This window comes from Scyliorhinus torazame, chromosome 19 (genome assembly GCF_047496885.1).
Source record: "Scyliorhinus torazame isolate Kashiwa2021f chromosome 19, sScyTor2.1, whole genome shotgun sequence".
Lineage (NCBI taxonomy): Eukaryota > Metazoa > Chordata > Chondrichthyes > Carcharhiniformes > Scyliorhinidae > Scyliorhinus > Scyliorhinus torazame.
In genome coordinates this window covers 108,219,928-108,235,993 of record NC_092725.1, presented here as the reverse complement: position 1 = coordinate 108,235,993, position 16,066 = coordinate 108,219,928, and the positions used below count along the sequence as shown (strand labels likewise).

Below are 16,066 nucleotides of genomic sequence, written 5' to 3'. Positions count from 1 at the left end.
CACACGGCCCACTCTACAGGTGTGGTACAGCAGAAATGGAAAAGTAATTTTTAAAGCAAAACAATGTTTTTTCTATGAACGCAAGATTACCTTCTTTAAAACAAACAGCGAACATCTAAGCAGCCATTAATTCAAATACAACCTCAAAGACTACAATTCTAAGTAACCCTGTAAGCTGTCCTTTTAACATCCAAAAGACTTAACAAACCTTGAAACGGGAGCACATTAGGTTTACATTCAATACTGAGACCGTTTACAATTCTGGGTTCACCAAATGATCCATAGATAGCCTTTGGATGGTAAAGATCAACCGTCCAGCTCTTTGTTTAAACTTCAGATGCAGCTCACTGAAAAACACAGACACACCCAAGCTTTTCTCAAACTGAAACTAAAAAGCAGAAGTAGAGCTCAGCTGCACCCACATTCTGACGTCACTCCTGTAACATGAGCAGCTCAATTTCTTAAAGGTACATTTCTTAAACACCCATTACTTAAAGGTACTCTCACATGACAGAGGTAATAGAGAAAATTGATTAAGGCAATAGGTTTTGCATAGATAGACTTTTTGGAAGGCATTTCACAAAGTGCTACACAAAAGGCTTATAAAGGTGATTGAAGCTGATGGGTTTAAAGGCGAAGTAGCAGTATGGATGCAAAATAGGCTCAGTGACAGGGGTAGAGGATTGTGGTGGCTGGATGTTCTTCTGACTGGGAGGTGTTTTTCAGTGGTATTCTCCTAAGGTCACTTTCGGGTCCATTACTCTAGTTTTTTTTATAAATGACTTGGCCTCGGTGTGGGGAGCAGCATTATAAAGTTTGCAGTTGCTATGAAAAGTAATAAATCAGGATGAGGATAGTTATATATTTCAGGATGACAGACTGGATGGTGAAATGACAAGCATGGCAGATGGAGTTCAATGCAGAGAAGTTTGAATCGGTATACTTTGGATAGATTAATATGGAATGACAGAATACCATAAATTAAATGATTTTGTAAAATGGAGAGAGCATACACCTAAATTCCTAAAGATGGCAGGAATACTGAGGTTTTAAAAAAAAACAGCATTGGGGTTACTCGAGTTATAAATATAGGAATTTATTAATCACTGATTTGGTCTCCATTGGAGTATTGTGGATAATTATGGGAATCACATCAGGGATAATGTATTAGCAAAAATACACTGGAGATTTACCAGGATGTTACTTGGCATGAGGCCTTCAGGCTTGAGGCGAGGTTGGAAAAGTTAGAACTGCTGTTCTGGGGACAGAGAAGGGAAGATTGCGGTAACCAAATAGAGATTTTCAAGATGGTCAGAAAGTAAAAGAAAACAGTAAAGTATAAAGGGGAAAAAAATCCTCTAGTGAGTGGGCAAACTAGAGGTCATAGATTTAAAATCAGTGAAAAAAGCTTGAGGGGTGATGAGAATTTCTTTCATGGTTGGGATGTGGAACCCTCGACTTGAAAAAATGATGGAAGCTGATTCCATAAATCTTGAGTGTTGGACAGGCACTTGAAGATGGAGAACTTGCAGGATTACAGCCGAAAAGCAGGGAGTGGAGCTATGCATGAATGCTCTTTCAAAGAGCCAGTGCAGTTACGATGCGCCACCTGACCAACTCCTGTGCTGTAAATTTCTATGTTCGATATGAAATAATTCCTGTAATTTTTAACATGATTCTCATTTACCATCTCAGGTACCTGGTGGATAGCCGCTGGTTTAAGCAGTGGAAGAAATATGTTGGTTTTGATAGCTGGGACAAATATCAGATGGGAGACCAAAATGTGTATCCTGGCCCTGTTGACAACTCTGGGCTTCTGAAAGGTTAGAGCGATTGTTTTATATTTTTAGATGCCAAACATTCTGACAGCATAACTTCGCTAACAACAATGTTCTGTAGTAGAGCAGTAGAAGGATGCTTGCAGTAGGTATGTTAACCTTTCTGTCCTCTTGGCTTGTGGAGATATTCAGAAAGAGTAAATAAATTCAGAAAGAGAAAATACAATTCACCTGTGCAAATTCCATGCAATTTGTCCTTCCAAAATTTGTTCAAGACTTTACAAATACCATTTGGTTTTTATCCATAGTTAGCCTGAGAAAACAATGACCTGTATAATCTTATCATCTAAACATCCACAATTGTACTAGTTGTATAAATCGTAGTCTGCAGAGCTCCTCCTTGAATTGTGGCGTACACTTGTGCCCATATCATCGGATCCTTGTTCTCAACCTTAGTCAATCGTTCATCCATCAGTTTCCAGATTTCAAATTCCTCATTTATTTTTATCAAAACTTTGAAAATTTGATTTCCTGAATGATGTTTGACTTGGTTTGGAACATTTTGACTTGAGTGTACTTTTTAAGAAAAAAACTTTAATGGTTTAGTGCAGTTAAATGGGTATTTTTCTTGTATTTCCAAATCATATTCTGCACTGGCTAAAATGCAAGAATGTTTAGTTATGACTGTAGTTTATAATGTGCTGTTCCACTATGAAAGGTGCAACTCCATGAAGCAGAACCACCTTAAATAAATTTATATTGAATCAATCACCAAAGCTGGCAATTTGTCACTCTTCATGATGAAGTACTAAAATTGAATTGGCTTTTACTGTTAAACGTTGTACAGAATCCTTAGCTGGCAAGCTGAACTAATGTTACACACTGAGTGAAGCTTCAATTAATTAAATATTGTCTCAGCCCATTAGTATGTAATATTCTACTCAAGTTGTTATGCTGTGTTTGTTGTTTTCTGGTTCGGTTGCAGTTGAAGCTATAATTTTGTTCCCATTAAACTTGTGTTTAGACAAAATAGAGATGATCTCCGGCTTCAAATATAATTGTTCGTATTTTTATGAGAGGATAGCCTTTGTAACGTGTTTCAATGAATCTTGGCCATGCAAAACTTACCTAAAAAGTAATTATTGTATGTGGATAAAACTATTTGCTGGTTTTGATCGATCATGTGTCACATAAGCCAGGCAGTGGTTAGCACTGTTGCTTCACAGCGCCAGGGACCCAGGTTCAATTCCTGCTTGGATCACTGTCTGTGTGGAGTCTGCACATTCTCCCCGGGTCTGCGTGGGTTTCCTCCCACAAGTCCCAAAAGACGTGCTTGTTAGGTGAATTGGACATTCTGAATTCTCCCTCAGTGTACCCAAACAGGTGCCGTAATGTAGCGACTAGGGGATTTTCACAGTAACTTCACTGCAGTGTTAATGTAAGCCTACTTATGACACTAATAAAGATAATTATATTGTATATTGCTAAAGCCTTTTTAACTTTTTCCAAAAATACTAAATGATTTCTGCTTTCAGACTGTGCTGCACCTTAATGTTTAACTTAAAAAAAAATAAACATAATGAACACTGCGAGGCAAGGTATTTCAACATTTTTGCCCATTGCAGGAGGAATTCCTCAGAATCTTGTATTGGCCTTTTTGGCAGGTTAGCAGCAGTGCCCTGTGGGATTCTCTGACCCATTTAACAAGCTTTAGAGTGACCTGTCAAACATAGCAACTTCAAGAATACATCTGCAGTCAACAACTGTGCTTGACAAGATGAGAAAATTGCCTTGTTTTAAAAACAAAATTAACATAGTCATGAGCTACACAAACTATAAAATATATTTTCGCTTGAAAATCGATCTAGGAAACATTAGTGTGCAGAGCCATGTTGGGGAGCAGGTTTAAAGTAGTCAGCATATCTGAATTGCATCAGAAATGGATATATTTTGGGGTGGTGCTGTGGTTAGCACTGGTGCCTCACTGCACTGAGGACCCGGATTCGATCCCAGCCCCAGGTCACTGTTTGCACATTCTCCCCGTGTTTGTGTGGGTCTCACCACCACAACCCAAAGATGCAGGCTAGATGGATTGGTCATGCTAAATTGCCCCTTAATTGGAAAAAAGGAGAATTGGGTACTTTAAAGTTATTTTAAAAATAGACACATTTCTAGCACTGATGCATGCTTGATTGATATGCCCTGTAGTTTTACTAACCTTTAAGAAAATTTTCAAGCACCAGTGGGCAATCATTATTTTTGTTGGGGTGCATATGGATTGTAGCTCATGATCTTAGACTGTAACTTACGTTCAGTTTTCAGCCAGGAATTTGAATATCCAGGTCAGAGATCCATGCCTTTATGGGCAGGGGCATGTACATCACTTCTTGGGTAGCACATCTTCCTCTAGATCTAAATCACCGTAGTCTAACATTTTGTTCTTGCAAAAACAGTTGAAGAAATACTTTTCTTGGCCAATTTCCTTTGCTTCTTCTGGGATTTTCGAAGTAAAAAGTAGCCGAAGATTAAGCAAATCAATTTCTGACTGAATTTTCCTGTATCAAGTTGCTCGATAAATTATCTTGTATGCAACATTTAAGATAACGCCAGCTTTGGTGCTTGGATGCTCAGAATGAGAATTGAAATAATTCGTTCATACTTTTCAGATGCCATTTTGAATTAAGTGTGCATCAGTGTTAAAGATTCACCCCTTTGTGAGGCAGTTCAGGCCTACTGACTTTTGTTTTAAACCTGCTGCCCAACATATATCTGTGCAGATTGATACACTTGTTGATCTTCCATGACACTATACAAAGAGAATTGAGATGAAGTGTAGTCTTCAGGTGAAATAAGATTTAAAGGAGCAGGGTGCATAGATGTACTTCTATTTTAAAGTCTCACATTTTTTTTGTTTCCAAATTTTCCATGTTCACATTTATAATGGAAGCTGCTGGTGTAAAATTGCCATTTGTGACCTCCTCTGTTGTTCCTCACAGTAAGTCTGAAATTACTGTGTGATGTGTGAAATTACAATCTGGGACTACTTCAGCGGTTTGAAATTGAACACTTGTAAGAACTGAGGCTGGGTGCATTGAGGGACACCAAGAGGGAGGGGGAATAGGTGATTGGGCTGCAATAATACCTGAAAGTATGAAAGAATACACTAAATTAAGAAGTACAATACGCCTTTTCTTTGAACTGAAATGGTTCCAAATAAAATTTTGTAACAACATTTTATTCTATGTGAGATTGTAAATAGCTGTACAATTTTATGTATTTAGGTATCAGCAGGGAAGGTAGTCTGAAGACTACTTTATAGAACAAAATGTAGTACACCTTTCATATCGAATGATATGTACAGTAGAGTGGCCTCACAACGTGAAAATCGAGTAATTATGGGGGGGTGGAATTAGGCAGCAGTTGTGGCTTTTGGTGTGTTTGTTTTTCCAATTAAGGGGCCATTTTAGCGTGGCCAATCCACCTACCCTGCAAGTCTTTGGGTCGTGGGGGTGAGACCCACACAGACATGGGGAGAATGTGCAAACTCCACACGGACACTGACCCGGGGCTGGAATCGAACCCGGGTCCTCGGTGCCGTGAGGTAGCAGTGCTAACCACTGCACCAATGTGCCACCCTATAACTCTTGATATATTGATTGATTGGGAGGAACGTTTCCGGAAAAGTAGTGGGACATGGATTGAAATTTCACCTTTATTGGGAGTTCACATTCAAATGAGGCCTTAGGCTCCTGGAGGAATTACTGTGAAGGCTTGGGGAAAGGAGACATATGACGCAGACACAAAATGGTATTCATTTGTTGGTATAGATGCAGAAGACCTCAAAAGTGACACGTGTAAGAGTCCGTCCTGCTTATTTCCTTTGTTCCCATTTCTTTTATGTTATTTTATTATTTTGGTCCGCGGACTCATTAGGATTTGCCTTTAAGCAGAACACTCTAAGGTGAAGCAACTTGCTTGTCATCCCAGGTTTTGTCTTTGGGGCGGACAGTGGGGGTAGTTAGGAAGGGGGTGTTGGGAAAGGAGTATTAGATAGTTATATTTTATGTCTGTTTAATTATAATATTGTACATAGTAAAAGGTTCAAGTTACAAACCTGGTGACTGCAGTTTCTTGGGCTCAACCAAACACATCGGACATTTTAAATAAAATCGTTTGTCACCTGTGTTGCAACTCCGAGTCAAGTGGGGTTGGAATTGACTGCTGATGTTTCTAGGGTGTTGTGACAGAGGAAAAACCTTCGTACAAGCAGTGTAAATCACCATGGAACATGGTTTAAAAAAAACTGGAGTAGGGGCCTGAGAGATGGGAACACCTGGGGAAGGTGGATGGTTGGAGACATTTTTGCATCAATATAAGTAAGTTTAGTGGTTTGCTTCACTTAAATGCTTTGTACTTCAGGTTGGTAGAAAATGCAGCATTATCCATAAAAGGATTAGGATCTGTTTGGAGGAGGCAATACATTTGTGTATTTGATTCAAATTTATCAGGGCTCAAAGAATGCTTTACATCTTGTATATCAAACATTTTCCCAGGCGACACAGGCCAAGTACAAAACCTCATGTACATGTTGTAAACTAGGAGCCAACTCTAGCACTTATTTTAAATTGAAATTATTTTTACTATGCTGGAATTCCATGCTTAGGCCACATTTAAATTTATTTGAAGTTAAATTTTTTTTTTTGTCTGTTGTGTTTGCTCAACAGGTGGAGATTCACAGTCTCTAAAGGAGCACCTCATAGATGAGTTGGATTACATCCTGGTACCCACAGAAGGCTGGAATAAGCTGGTCAGCTGGTATGGGTTGTTGGAGAACCAAGAACCAATTGCACGAAAGGTACCCAGTCTGTTGCAGTTCACGTGCACAGTAAGGGAAGTCAGAAATTTACAACAATGCTAGAGGGAGAAAGGAATAGAAGCTTATGCAGATACAGGCAGAGGGAGAGTGGTGAAAGGTATCTTGTGTTAAGCATAAATATCATCAAAGACAAATTGAACTGAATAGCCTGTTCCTGTGCTGCAGACGACATAATTATGTAAAATGTTGGCTTAGTGACCGTCCATTAAACTTCGATTAAGTCGTATTTAAATAGCAATATGTGTAGTCATGTAGTCAAATGAACATCAAGTACAACTTTTTTTTAATAGAGCAATTGGAAGAAAATATTAGATTCAGTTTAACAGCTAGAAATTGAATTCATATTTTATAGCCATTAAATAAAGCATTGTAGAAAGGTTTCCTGATATTGGTCATGTATATACATGATGTCTTATTGCCAATTCCCATGCAGTTTATGAGAATCTGTTGCAGACCCGGTCCCCTGATGTGTCTGATCACAAAACAAAACATCAGTTCTGTGAATTAAACAATTACTTGCATGCAGTATGGCTAGCTCTGTACTTGGGTTTACTTTGGCACAGCCAGTTTAAGCGTCTGAGACCAAAAAGCCCTTCAAAAGTGTTTCCAGCCCAACTGGACATTAGGAGCCAAATGGTTAACAAAAACGGGCAAGTAGTACAGTTTTAAGTTAGCTCTGGTTTCTGCCCCCTCCTCCTTCTCATCTGCATGTTGCCTATTGGTGATATCTGAAAATGCAGTGTTAGTTTTCATACGTATTCTGATGGCAACCAGTGCCACCACCATTCTTTTAAAAAAAAATATATTTTATTCAACTTTTTCGGCCATACAAAACAGTACAAAGGTTTTTCCCCTTTTTACAACAGCAAAACAATATAAATAACCGTGACCGTATTTTAACAAATAAATAAATAATATATAAACTAAATGGCAACTGCCATAACAAAAATAATAGCTCTCCCAAATAATAAAATCAGCAATTCAATATACATAACCAAGTACCAACATCTTTACAAAAACACCCCTGAGGACCCACCTGAGCCCCCCCCCCCCCCGGGTTGCTGCTGTTACCTTCCCATTTCCTTTATCGTTCTGCGAGGTAGTTAATGAACGGTTGCCACCGCCTGGTGAACCCCTGAGCCGAACCCCTTAGTGCAAACTTTATCCGGTCCAGTTTTATAAACCCTGCCATGTCGTTTATCCAGGTCTCCACGCCCGGAGGCTTGGCTTCCTTCCACATAAGCAGTATCCTTCGCCGGGCTACTAGGGGCGCAAAGGCCAAAACATCAGCCTCTCTTGCCTCCTGCACTCCCGGCTCTTCTGCAACCCCGAATATAGCCAGCCCCCAGCCTGGCTCGACCTGGACCCCCACCGCCTTTGAAAGCACCTTCGCCACCCCCACCCAGAACCCCTGCAGTGCCGGGCATGACCAAAACATGTGGGTGTGGTTTGCTGGGCTTCTCAAGCATCTCCCACACCTATCCTCTACCCCGAAAAATTTACTGAGCCTTGCTCCGGTCATATGTGCCCTGTGCAAAACCTTAAATTGTATCAGGCTAAGCCTGGCGCCCGAGGACGAAGAGTTTACCCTACGTAGGGCATCAGCCCACAGCCCCTCTTCAATCTCTTCCCCCAGCTCTTCATCCCATTTTCCCTTCAGCTCATCCACCATGTTCTCCCCCTCGTCTCTCATTTCCCTGTATATATCTGACACCCTACCATCCCCCACCCATGTCCCTGAGATCACTCTATCCTGAATCTCCTGCGTCGGGAGCTGCGGGAATTCCCTCACCTGTTGCCTCGCAAAAGCCCTCAGTTGCATGTATCGAAATTCATTCCCTTGGGGCAACCCATATTTTTCCGTCAGCGCTCCCCGCCTCGCAAACGTCCCGTCCAAGAACAGATCCCTCAGTTGCACAATCCCAGCTCTCTGCCATGCCCCAAATCCCCCATCTATTCTCCCCGGGACAAACCTATAATTATTTCTTATCAGGGACCGCACCGAGGCTCCCGTCATTCCCCTATGCCGTCTCCACTGCCCCCAAATTTTCAGTGTTGCCACCACCACTGGACTTGTGGTGTATTTCTTCGGGGAGAACGGCAGCGGTGCCGTCACCAGTGCTTGTAGGCTGGTTCCTTTGCAGGACGCCATCTCCAATCTCTTCCACGCCGCTCCCTCCCCTTCTCCCATCCACTTACACACCATTGAAATATTGGCGGCCCAATAGTACTCACTTAAGCTTGGTAGTGCCAGTCCCCCCCCTCTCCCTGCTACGCTGCAAGAACCCCCTCCTCACTCTCGGGGTCTTCCCAGCCCACACAAAACTCATAACGCTTTTCTCGATCTTCTTGAAAAAAGCCTTCGTGACCATCACCGGGAGGCACTGAAACACAAAAAGGAATCTCGGGAGGACTACCATTTTGACCGCCTGCACCCTCCCCACCAGTGACAGGGGCACCATGTCCCATCTCCATCTGTTCCACCAATCGTGTTAAATTAAGCCTATGTTGGGTTCCCCAACTCCTGGCTATCTGGATCCCCAAGAACCGGAAATCCCTTGTTACCCTCCTCAGCAGTAAATCCTCTATTCCCCTGCTCTGCTCCCCCGGATGTACCACAAACAACTCACTCTTCCCCATGTTCAATTTGTACCCCGAGAATTCCCCAAACTCCCCGAGCGTCTGCATTATCTCAGGCATCCCCTCCACCGTGTCCGCAACATACAGCAGTAAATCATCTGCATACAATGATACCCGGTGTTCTTCTCCTCCCCTGAGTACTCCACTCCACTTCCTGGAGCCCCTCAGTGCTATGGCCAGGGGCTCAATTACTAATGCAAACAGTAACGGAGACAGGGGACACCCCTGCCTCGTCCCTCTATAAAGACGGAAGTAGTCAGACCTCTGCCTGTTCGTGATCACACTTGCCACCGGGGCCCTATATAGCAGCTGTACCCATCCAATGAACCCTTCACCGAAACCAAATCTCCTCAACACTTCCCACAGGCCACCACCATTCTTGACTCCTCCACCGTGGAATACTTGTCCAAAATCCAACACTGAACAAGTAGAAATTTCCTCCAATTAAATATCAGGAAGGCTGAAGCTACTGTCTTTAGTCTTTGTTCCCTAGCTACTGACTCTATCCTTCTACCTGCCAACTGGCTGAGGCTGAACCACACCTTTCAAAACCTTGGTGACATATTTGACCCTGAGACGCACTTCTGACCAAACATCCATTCCATCACTATGACCGCCTATTTACACCTCTGTAACATCGCCCGACTCTGCCACTCCCTCAGCTCATGCCCACATTTTACCTTGATTAGACTTGATTATTCCAATGCACTCCTGACTAGCCTCCAATGTAAACGTGTGGTTATGCAAAAGTTTTGTTAATTACAGGAACTATATACGTACAAGTTATAGTTGTTTATGCATGCACTGTAATATAGGAAATGTTTAATCAATTTGCATATAGCAATATGAACAGAACCTGATCATCTGTTTTGTGATGTTGATTGAGGAATATATATTGGCCAGGATACTGGGAAACTCCCCTTCAAAATATAGTGTTTATACATTTGACTGAGGGCACAGATGGAGCCTTAGTTTAAATATCTCCATGTCAGTGGAGGAAGCCAAGCATTTTTCTTATTTCTCATAACTTTCTGCAAGAGAATTATGAATGGGGTAATAGAAATATAGATTGTTCTGATCATGATACTACATTTGGATTGTTAAAATATAAAACATCCATGTTTTAAATGGCATTCCATTGGGAGATAAGTTAAAGATTTTCAATTTATTAATAGTTCCTATTGTGCAGAAAGAATGGTTTTGCTAGTGAAATCATAGAATCATCATAGAATTTACAGTGCAGAAGGAGGCCATTCGGCCCATCGAGTCTGCACCGGCTCTTGGAAAGAGCACCCTACCCAAGACCACACCTTCACCCTATCCACATAACCCAGTAACCCCAGTAACCCCAAATAGAACTTGTTTTAAAAAAAAATGTTCAATAATGGAAAGCATTGAAAATGGGTACTTTTTACACACAAAATGTCAAGATGATTTTCAGCAAAAGTCGAAATAGGTTCAAGCCCATTTAGCTTTGCTGGGCCATTCCCCTTCATCAGTTCATGTGGTTGTGCCTGTGTAGACACACAAAACGTAACAGTATGATCTGCAATTTTGCTTATGGATTTGCATTTCAGTTGAAGAGAACCTAATTTTAATGTGGTCATCTGTAATAAAACCATCCTAATAGTTTCTGAAATTGTTGCCATGGTTGTTGCCATAGTGACAGTCAACTCTTGTGTTAGGTTTTAATGTCATTTATAAACTGTCCTTATTGTTTGAATCTGAGATGCTTGAATTATTACCTGAACCCCAACATGGGATGTTGTTGTACGTCTTGTGACACATTTATGTGACCTCAACAGATTTTTTAAATATTTCATTTGTGTGGTGTGGATGTCACTGGCTCGGCCAGCATTTATTGTCAATCCGAATTGGCCTTGAGAAGGTGGTAGTGAGCTGCCGCCTTGAACTGCTCCAGTCCATGTGGTGTAGGGACACCCACAGTACTGTTAGGGAGTGAGTTCCAGGATTTTGACCCAGTGACAGTGAAGGAACAGTGATATATTTCCAAGTCAGGATGACGCGGGGTTGGAGATTGTTGGAAGATGTTGCTACGATCAATCCCTCAGATGAGGGTCCCCAAATTTGTTGACGCGAGTTGGAGAGTCTTCAATTTATTACCGTCCAGGTGAGGAGGGATGAGCTGCCTTCCTTTCTTGATTCAACACCTTCTGTTAGTCGCAGCAGGTTTTAATCTAAAAAGGATTCCTTTTTGCAGCTACCTTTTCTCAGTCCCAATATTTATGTTTTTAAAGGAACCAATTTAACTGGGCTTTCTTGAGTTAAAGATAGTGAGTTTATTAACTCTTAATGACAAGAAAATTATTAAATGCATGTATATACATTCCTACATATTAGAACTGAGAATTGAGTCCAAAGTAAGTTTTCAAAAGTATACAAAACAGCCCTTGACTCATGAGGAATATATGATTGGGTGTTGCAGCCATTGAGATTCTAGTAGCACTGACTCCAGTGGGCGAACAATCGGTTTTGAGATTCCAGTAGTGTTGGCTTCAGCAGGTGAATAGTTGGTTCCGGGATTCCAGTGTTCTGCAGCTTTGTGGAGAAGCTTCCCTGTTTCCTTTTCATTTGTGATCTTTGCTGACTTGGCTTACTTCAGCAATCTGAGCGAGATGGAGAGAAACCTACAAGTTGCATTTGCAAGAGTACTGGTGCTGCATGATGACTTTTTGCTTCTGTGTCACACTCTGACACCCCAGCATGCGGTGTCTCTCCACACACGCACGCACACTCGTCCACACTCACTCCTCACCCACTCACCACTCACACTCCTCTCACACTCCTCTCACACACACTTACCCATTCTCACACATACTTACACACATTCATACACACTCACACACACTCACACACATTCACAAGACCATAAGACATAGGAGCAGAATTAGGCCACTCGGCCCATCGAGTCTGCTCTGCCATTCAATCATGGCTGATATTTTTCTCATCCCCATTCTTCTGCCGTCTCCCCTTAACCCCTGATCCCCTTTATTATTCAAGAATCTATTTATCTCTGTCTTAAAGACACTCAGTGATTTGGCCTCCACAGCCTTCTGCGGCAAAGAGATCCACAGATTCACCACCCTCTGGCTGAAGAAATTCCTCCTCATCTCTGTTTTAAAGGATTGTCCCTTTAGTCTGAGATTGTGTCCTCTGCTTCTAGCTTTACCTACACGTGGAAACATCCTCTCCACGTTTACTCTATCCAGGCCTCGCAGTATCCTGTAAGTTTAAATAAGATTTTCCCTCATCCTTGTAAACTCCAACGAGTATAGACCCAGAGTCTTCATATGACAAGCTATTCATTCCAGGGATCATTCTTGTGAACCTCCCCTGGATCCTTTCCAAGGCCAGCACATCCTTCCTTAGATATGGGGCCCAAAACTGCTCACAATATCCCAAATGGGGTCTCACCAGAGCCTTATTTGGCCTCCGAAGTACATCCGTGGGCTTGTAGTCTAGCCCTCTCGACATGAATGCTAACGTTGCATTTGCCTCCCTAACTCCCGACTAAACCTGCATGTTAACCTTAAGAGAATCGTGAATAAGGACTCCCAAGTTCCTTTGCGCTTCTGATTTCCTAAGCATCTCCCCATTTAGAAAATAGTCTATGCCTCCATTTCTCCTTCCAAAGTGCATAATCTCACACTTTCCACATTGTATTCCATCTGTCTCTTCTTTGCCCACTGTCCTAGCCTATCCAAGTCCTTCTGCAGCCCGTCTGCTTCCTCAATACTACCTATCTTCTACAGATCTTTGTATCATCTGCAAACTTAGCAACAGTGCCTTCAGTTCCTTCTTCCAGATCATTAATGTATATTGTGAAAAGTTGTGGTCCCAGCACAGACCCCTGAGGCACACCACTGTCACCAGCTGCCATCCTGAAAAAGACCCCTTTATCCCCATTCTCTGCCTTCTGCCAGTCAGCCAATCGTCATTCCATCCCAGATCTTACCCTTAACACTATGGGCTCTTAGCTTATTTAACAGTCTCCTATGTGGCACCTTCACACATTTACGCACACAAACTTTTGCACACAAACTTTTGCACACAAACTTTTGCACACAAACTTTTGCACACAAACTTTTGCACTCAAGCTTTTGCACTCAAGCTTTTGCACTCAAGCTTTTGCACTCAAGCTTTTGCACACAAGCTTTTGCACACACTTATGCACACACACACACACTTTTGCGTGCACACTTGTACACACGTTTGCACATGTTTGCGCACACGTTTGCACACTTTTGCACACTTTTGACAAACTTTTGACACAAACTGACACACAAACTTTGACACACAAACTTTGACACACGCTCTGACACACACGCTCTGACACACACGCTCTGACACACACGCTCTGACACACACCCTCTGACGCACACGCTCTGACGCACACGCTCTGACGCACGCGCTCTGACGCACGCGCTCTGACACGCGCGCTCTGACACGCGCGCTCTGACACGCGCGCTCTGACACGCGCGCTCTGACTCACTCGCAATCGCACTCACTCGCAATCGCACTCACTCGCAATCGCACTCACTCGCAATCGCACTCACTCGCAATCGCCCTCACTCGCAATCGCCCTCACTCGCAATCGCCCTCACTCGCAATCGCACTCACTCGCAATCGCACTCACTCGCAATCGCTCTCACTCGCAATCGCTCTCACTCGCAATCGCACTCGCAATCGCACTCACTCGCAATCGCACTCAATCGCACTCGCTCGCAGTCGCACTCGCTCGCAGTCGCACTCGCTCGCAGTCGCACTCGCTCGCAGTCGCACTCGCTCGCAGTCGCAGTCGCTCGCAGTCGCTCTCGCTCTCGCTCGCAGTCGCTCTCGCTCGCAGTCGCTCTCGCTCGCAGTCGCACTCACTCGCAGTCGCACTCACTCGCAGTCGCACTCACTCGCAGTCGCACTCACTCGCAGTCGCACTCACTCGCAGTCGCACTCACTCGCACTCACTCGCAGTCGCTCTCGCTCGCAGTCGCACTCGCTCGCAGTCGCACTCGCTCGCAGTCGCACTCGCTCGCAGTCGCAGTCGCTCGCAGTCGCTCTCGCTCTCGCTCGCAGTCGCTCTCGCTCGCAGTCGCTCTCGCTCGCAGTCGCTCTCGCTCGCAGTCGCACTCACTCGCAGTCGCACTCACTCGCAGTCGCACTCACTCGCAGTCGCACTCACTCGCAGTCGCACTCACTCGCAGTCGCACTCACTCGCAGTCGCTCGCAGTCGCACTCACTCGCAGTCGCTCTCACTCGCAGTCGCTCTCACTCGCAATCGCACTCACTCGCAATCGCACTCACTCGCAGTCGCACTCGCTCGCAGTCGCACTCGCTCGCAGTCGCTCTCGCTCGCAGTCGCTCTCGCTCGCAGTCGCTCTCGCTCGCAGTCGCTCTCGCTCGCAGTCGCACTCACTCGCAGTCGCACTCACTCGCAGTCGCACTCACTCGCAGTCGCACTCACTCGCAGTCGCACTCACTCGCAGTCGCACTCACTCGCAGTCGCTCGCAGTCGCACTCACTCGCAGTCGCTCTCACTCGCAGTCGCTCTCACTCGCAATCGCACTCACTCGCAATCGCACTCACTCGCAGTCGCACTCGCTCGCAGTCGCACTCGCTCGCAGTCGCACTCGCTCGCAGTCGCACTCGCTCGCAGTCGCACTCGCTCGCAGTCGCACTCGCTCGCAGTCGCACTCGCTCGCAGTCGCACTCGCTCGCAGTCGCACTCGCTCGCAGTCGCACTCGCTCGCAGTCGCACTCGCTCGCAGTCGCACTCGCTCGCAGTCGCTCTCGCTCGCAGTCGCTCTCGCTCGCAGTCGCTCTCGCTCGCAGTCGCTCTCGCTCGCAGTCGCTCTCGCTCGCAGTCGCGCTCGCAGTCGCACTCGCTCGCAGTCGCACTCGCTCGCAGTCGCACTCACTCGCAGTCGCACTCACTCGCAGTCGCACTCACTCGCAGTCGCACTCACTCGCAGTCGCACTCACTCGCAGTCGCACTCACTCGCAGTCGCACTCACTCGCAGTCGCACTCACTCGCAGTCGCACTCACTCGCAGTCGCACTCACTCGCAGTCGCACTCACTCGCAGTCGCACTCACTCGCAGTCGCACTCACTCGCAGTCGCACTCACTCGCAGTCGCACTCACTCGCAGTCGCACTCACTCGCAGTCGCACTCACTCGCAGTCGCACTCACTCGCAGTCGCACTCACTCGCAGTCGCACTCACTCGCAGTCGCACTCACTCGCAGTCGCTCGCAGTCGCACTCACTCGCAGTCGCTCTCACTCGCAATCGCACTCACTCGCAATCGCACTCACTCGCAATCGCACTCACTCGCAATCGCACTCACTCGCAATCGCACTCACTCGCAATCGCACTCACTCGCAATCGCACTCACTCGCAATCGCACTCACTCGCAATCGCACTCACTCGCAATCGCACTCACTCGCAATCGCACTCACTCGCAATCGCACTCACTCGCAATCGCACTCACTCGCAATCGCACTCACTCGCAATCGCACTCACTCGCAATCGCACTCACTCGCAATCGCACTCACTCGCAATCGCCCTCACTCGCAATCGCCCTCACTCGCAATCGCCCTCACTCGCAATCGCCCTCACTCGCAATCGCCCTCACTCGCAATCGCCCTCACTCGCAATCGCCCTCACTCGCAATCGCACTCACTCGCAATCGCACTCACTCGCAATCGCTCTCACTCGCAATCGCTCTCACTCGCAATCGCACTCACTCGCAATCGCACT

At 45.1% G+C, this 16,066-nt stretch overlaps 1 protein-coding gene across 11 annotated transcripts in view; it reads left to right on the top strand.

The window, feature by feature from the left end:
• The window catches only part of LOC140396417 (ubiquitin carboxyl-terminal hydrolase 15-like), a 231,410-nt gene that overhangs the window by 47,179 nt on the left and 168,165 nt on the right, over nt 1-16,066 (top strand). For 10 of the 11 annotated variants that reach the window (XM_072485038.1, XM_072485025.1, XM_072485026.1 and 7 more), the window contains 2 exons: nt 1,696-1,823; nt 6,503-6,633. In XM_072485038.1, the coding sequence (XP_072341139.1) occupies nt 1,696-1,823; nt 6,503-6,633 (259 nt within the window). The remainder of the gene's footprint in view (nt 1-1,695; nt 1,824-6,502; nt 6,634-16,066) is intronic. The other variant, XM_072485029.1, reaches the window with a different exon arrangement.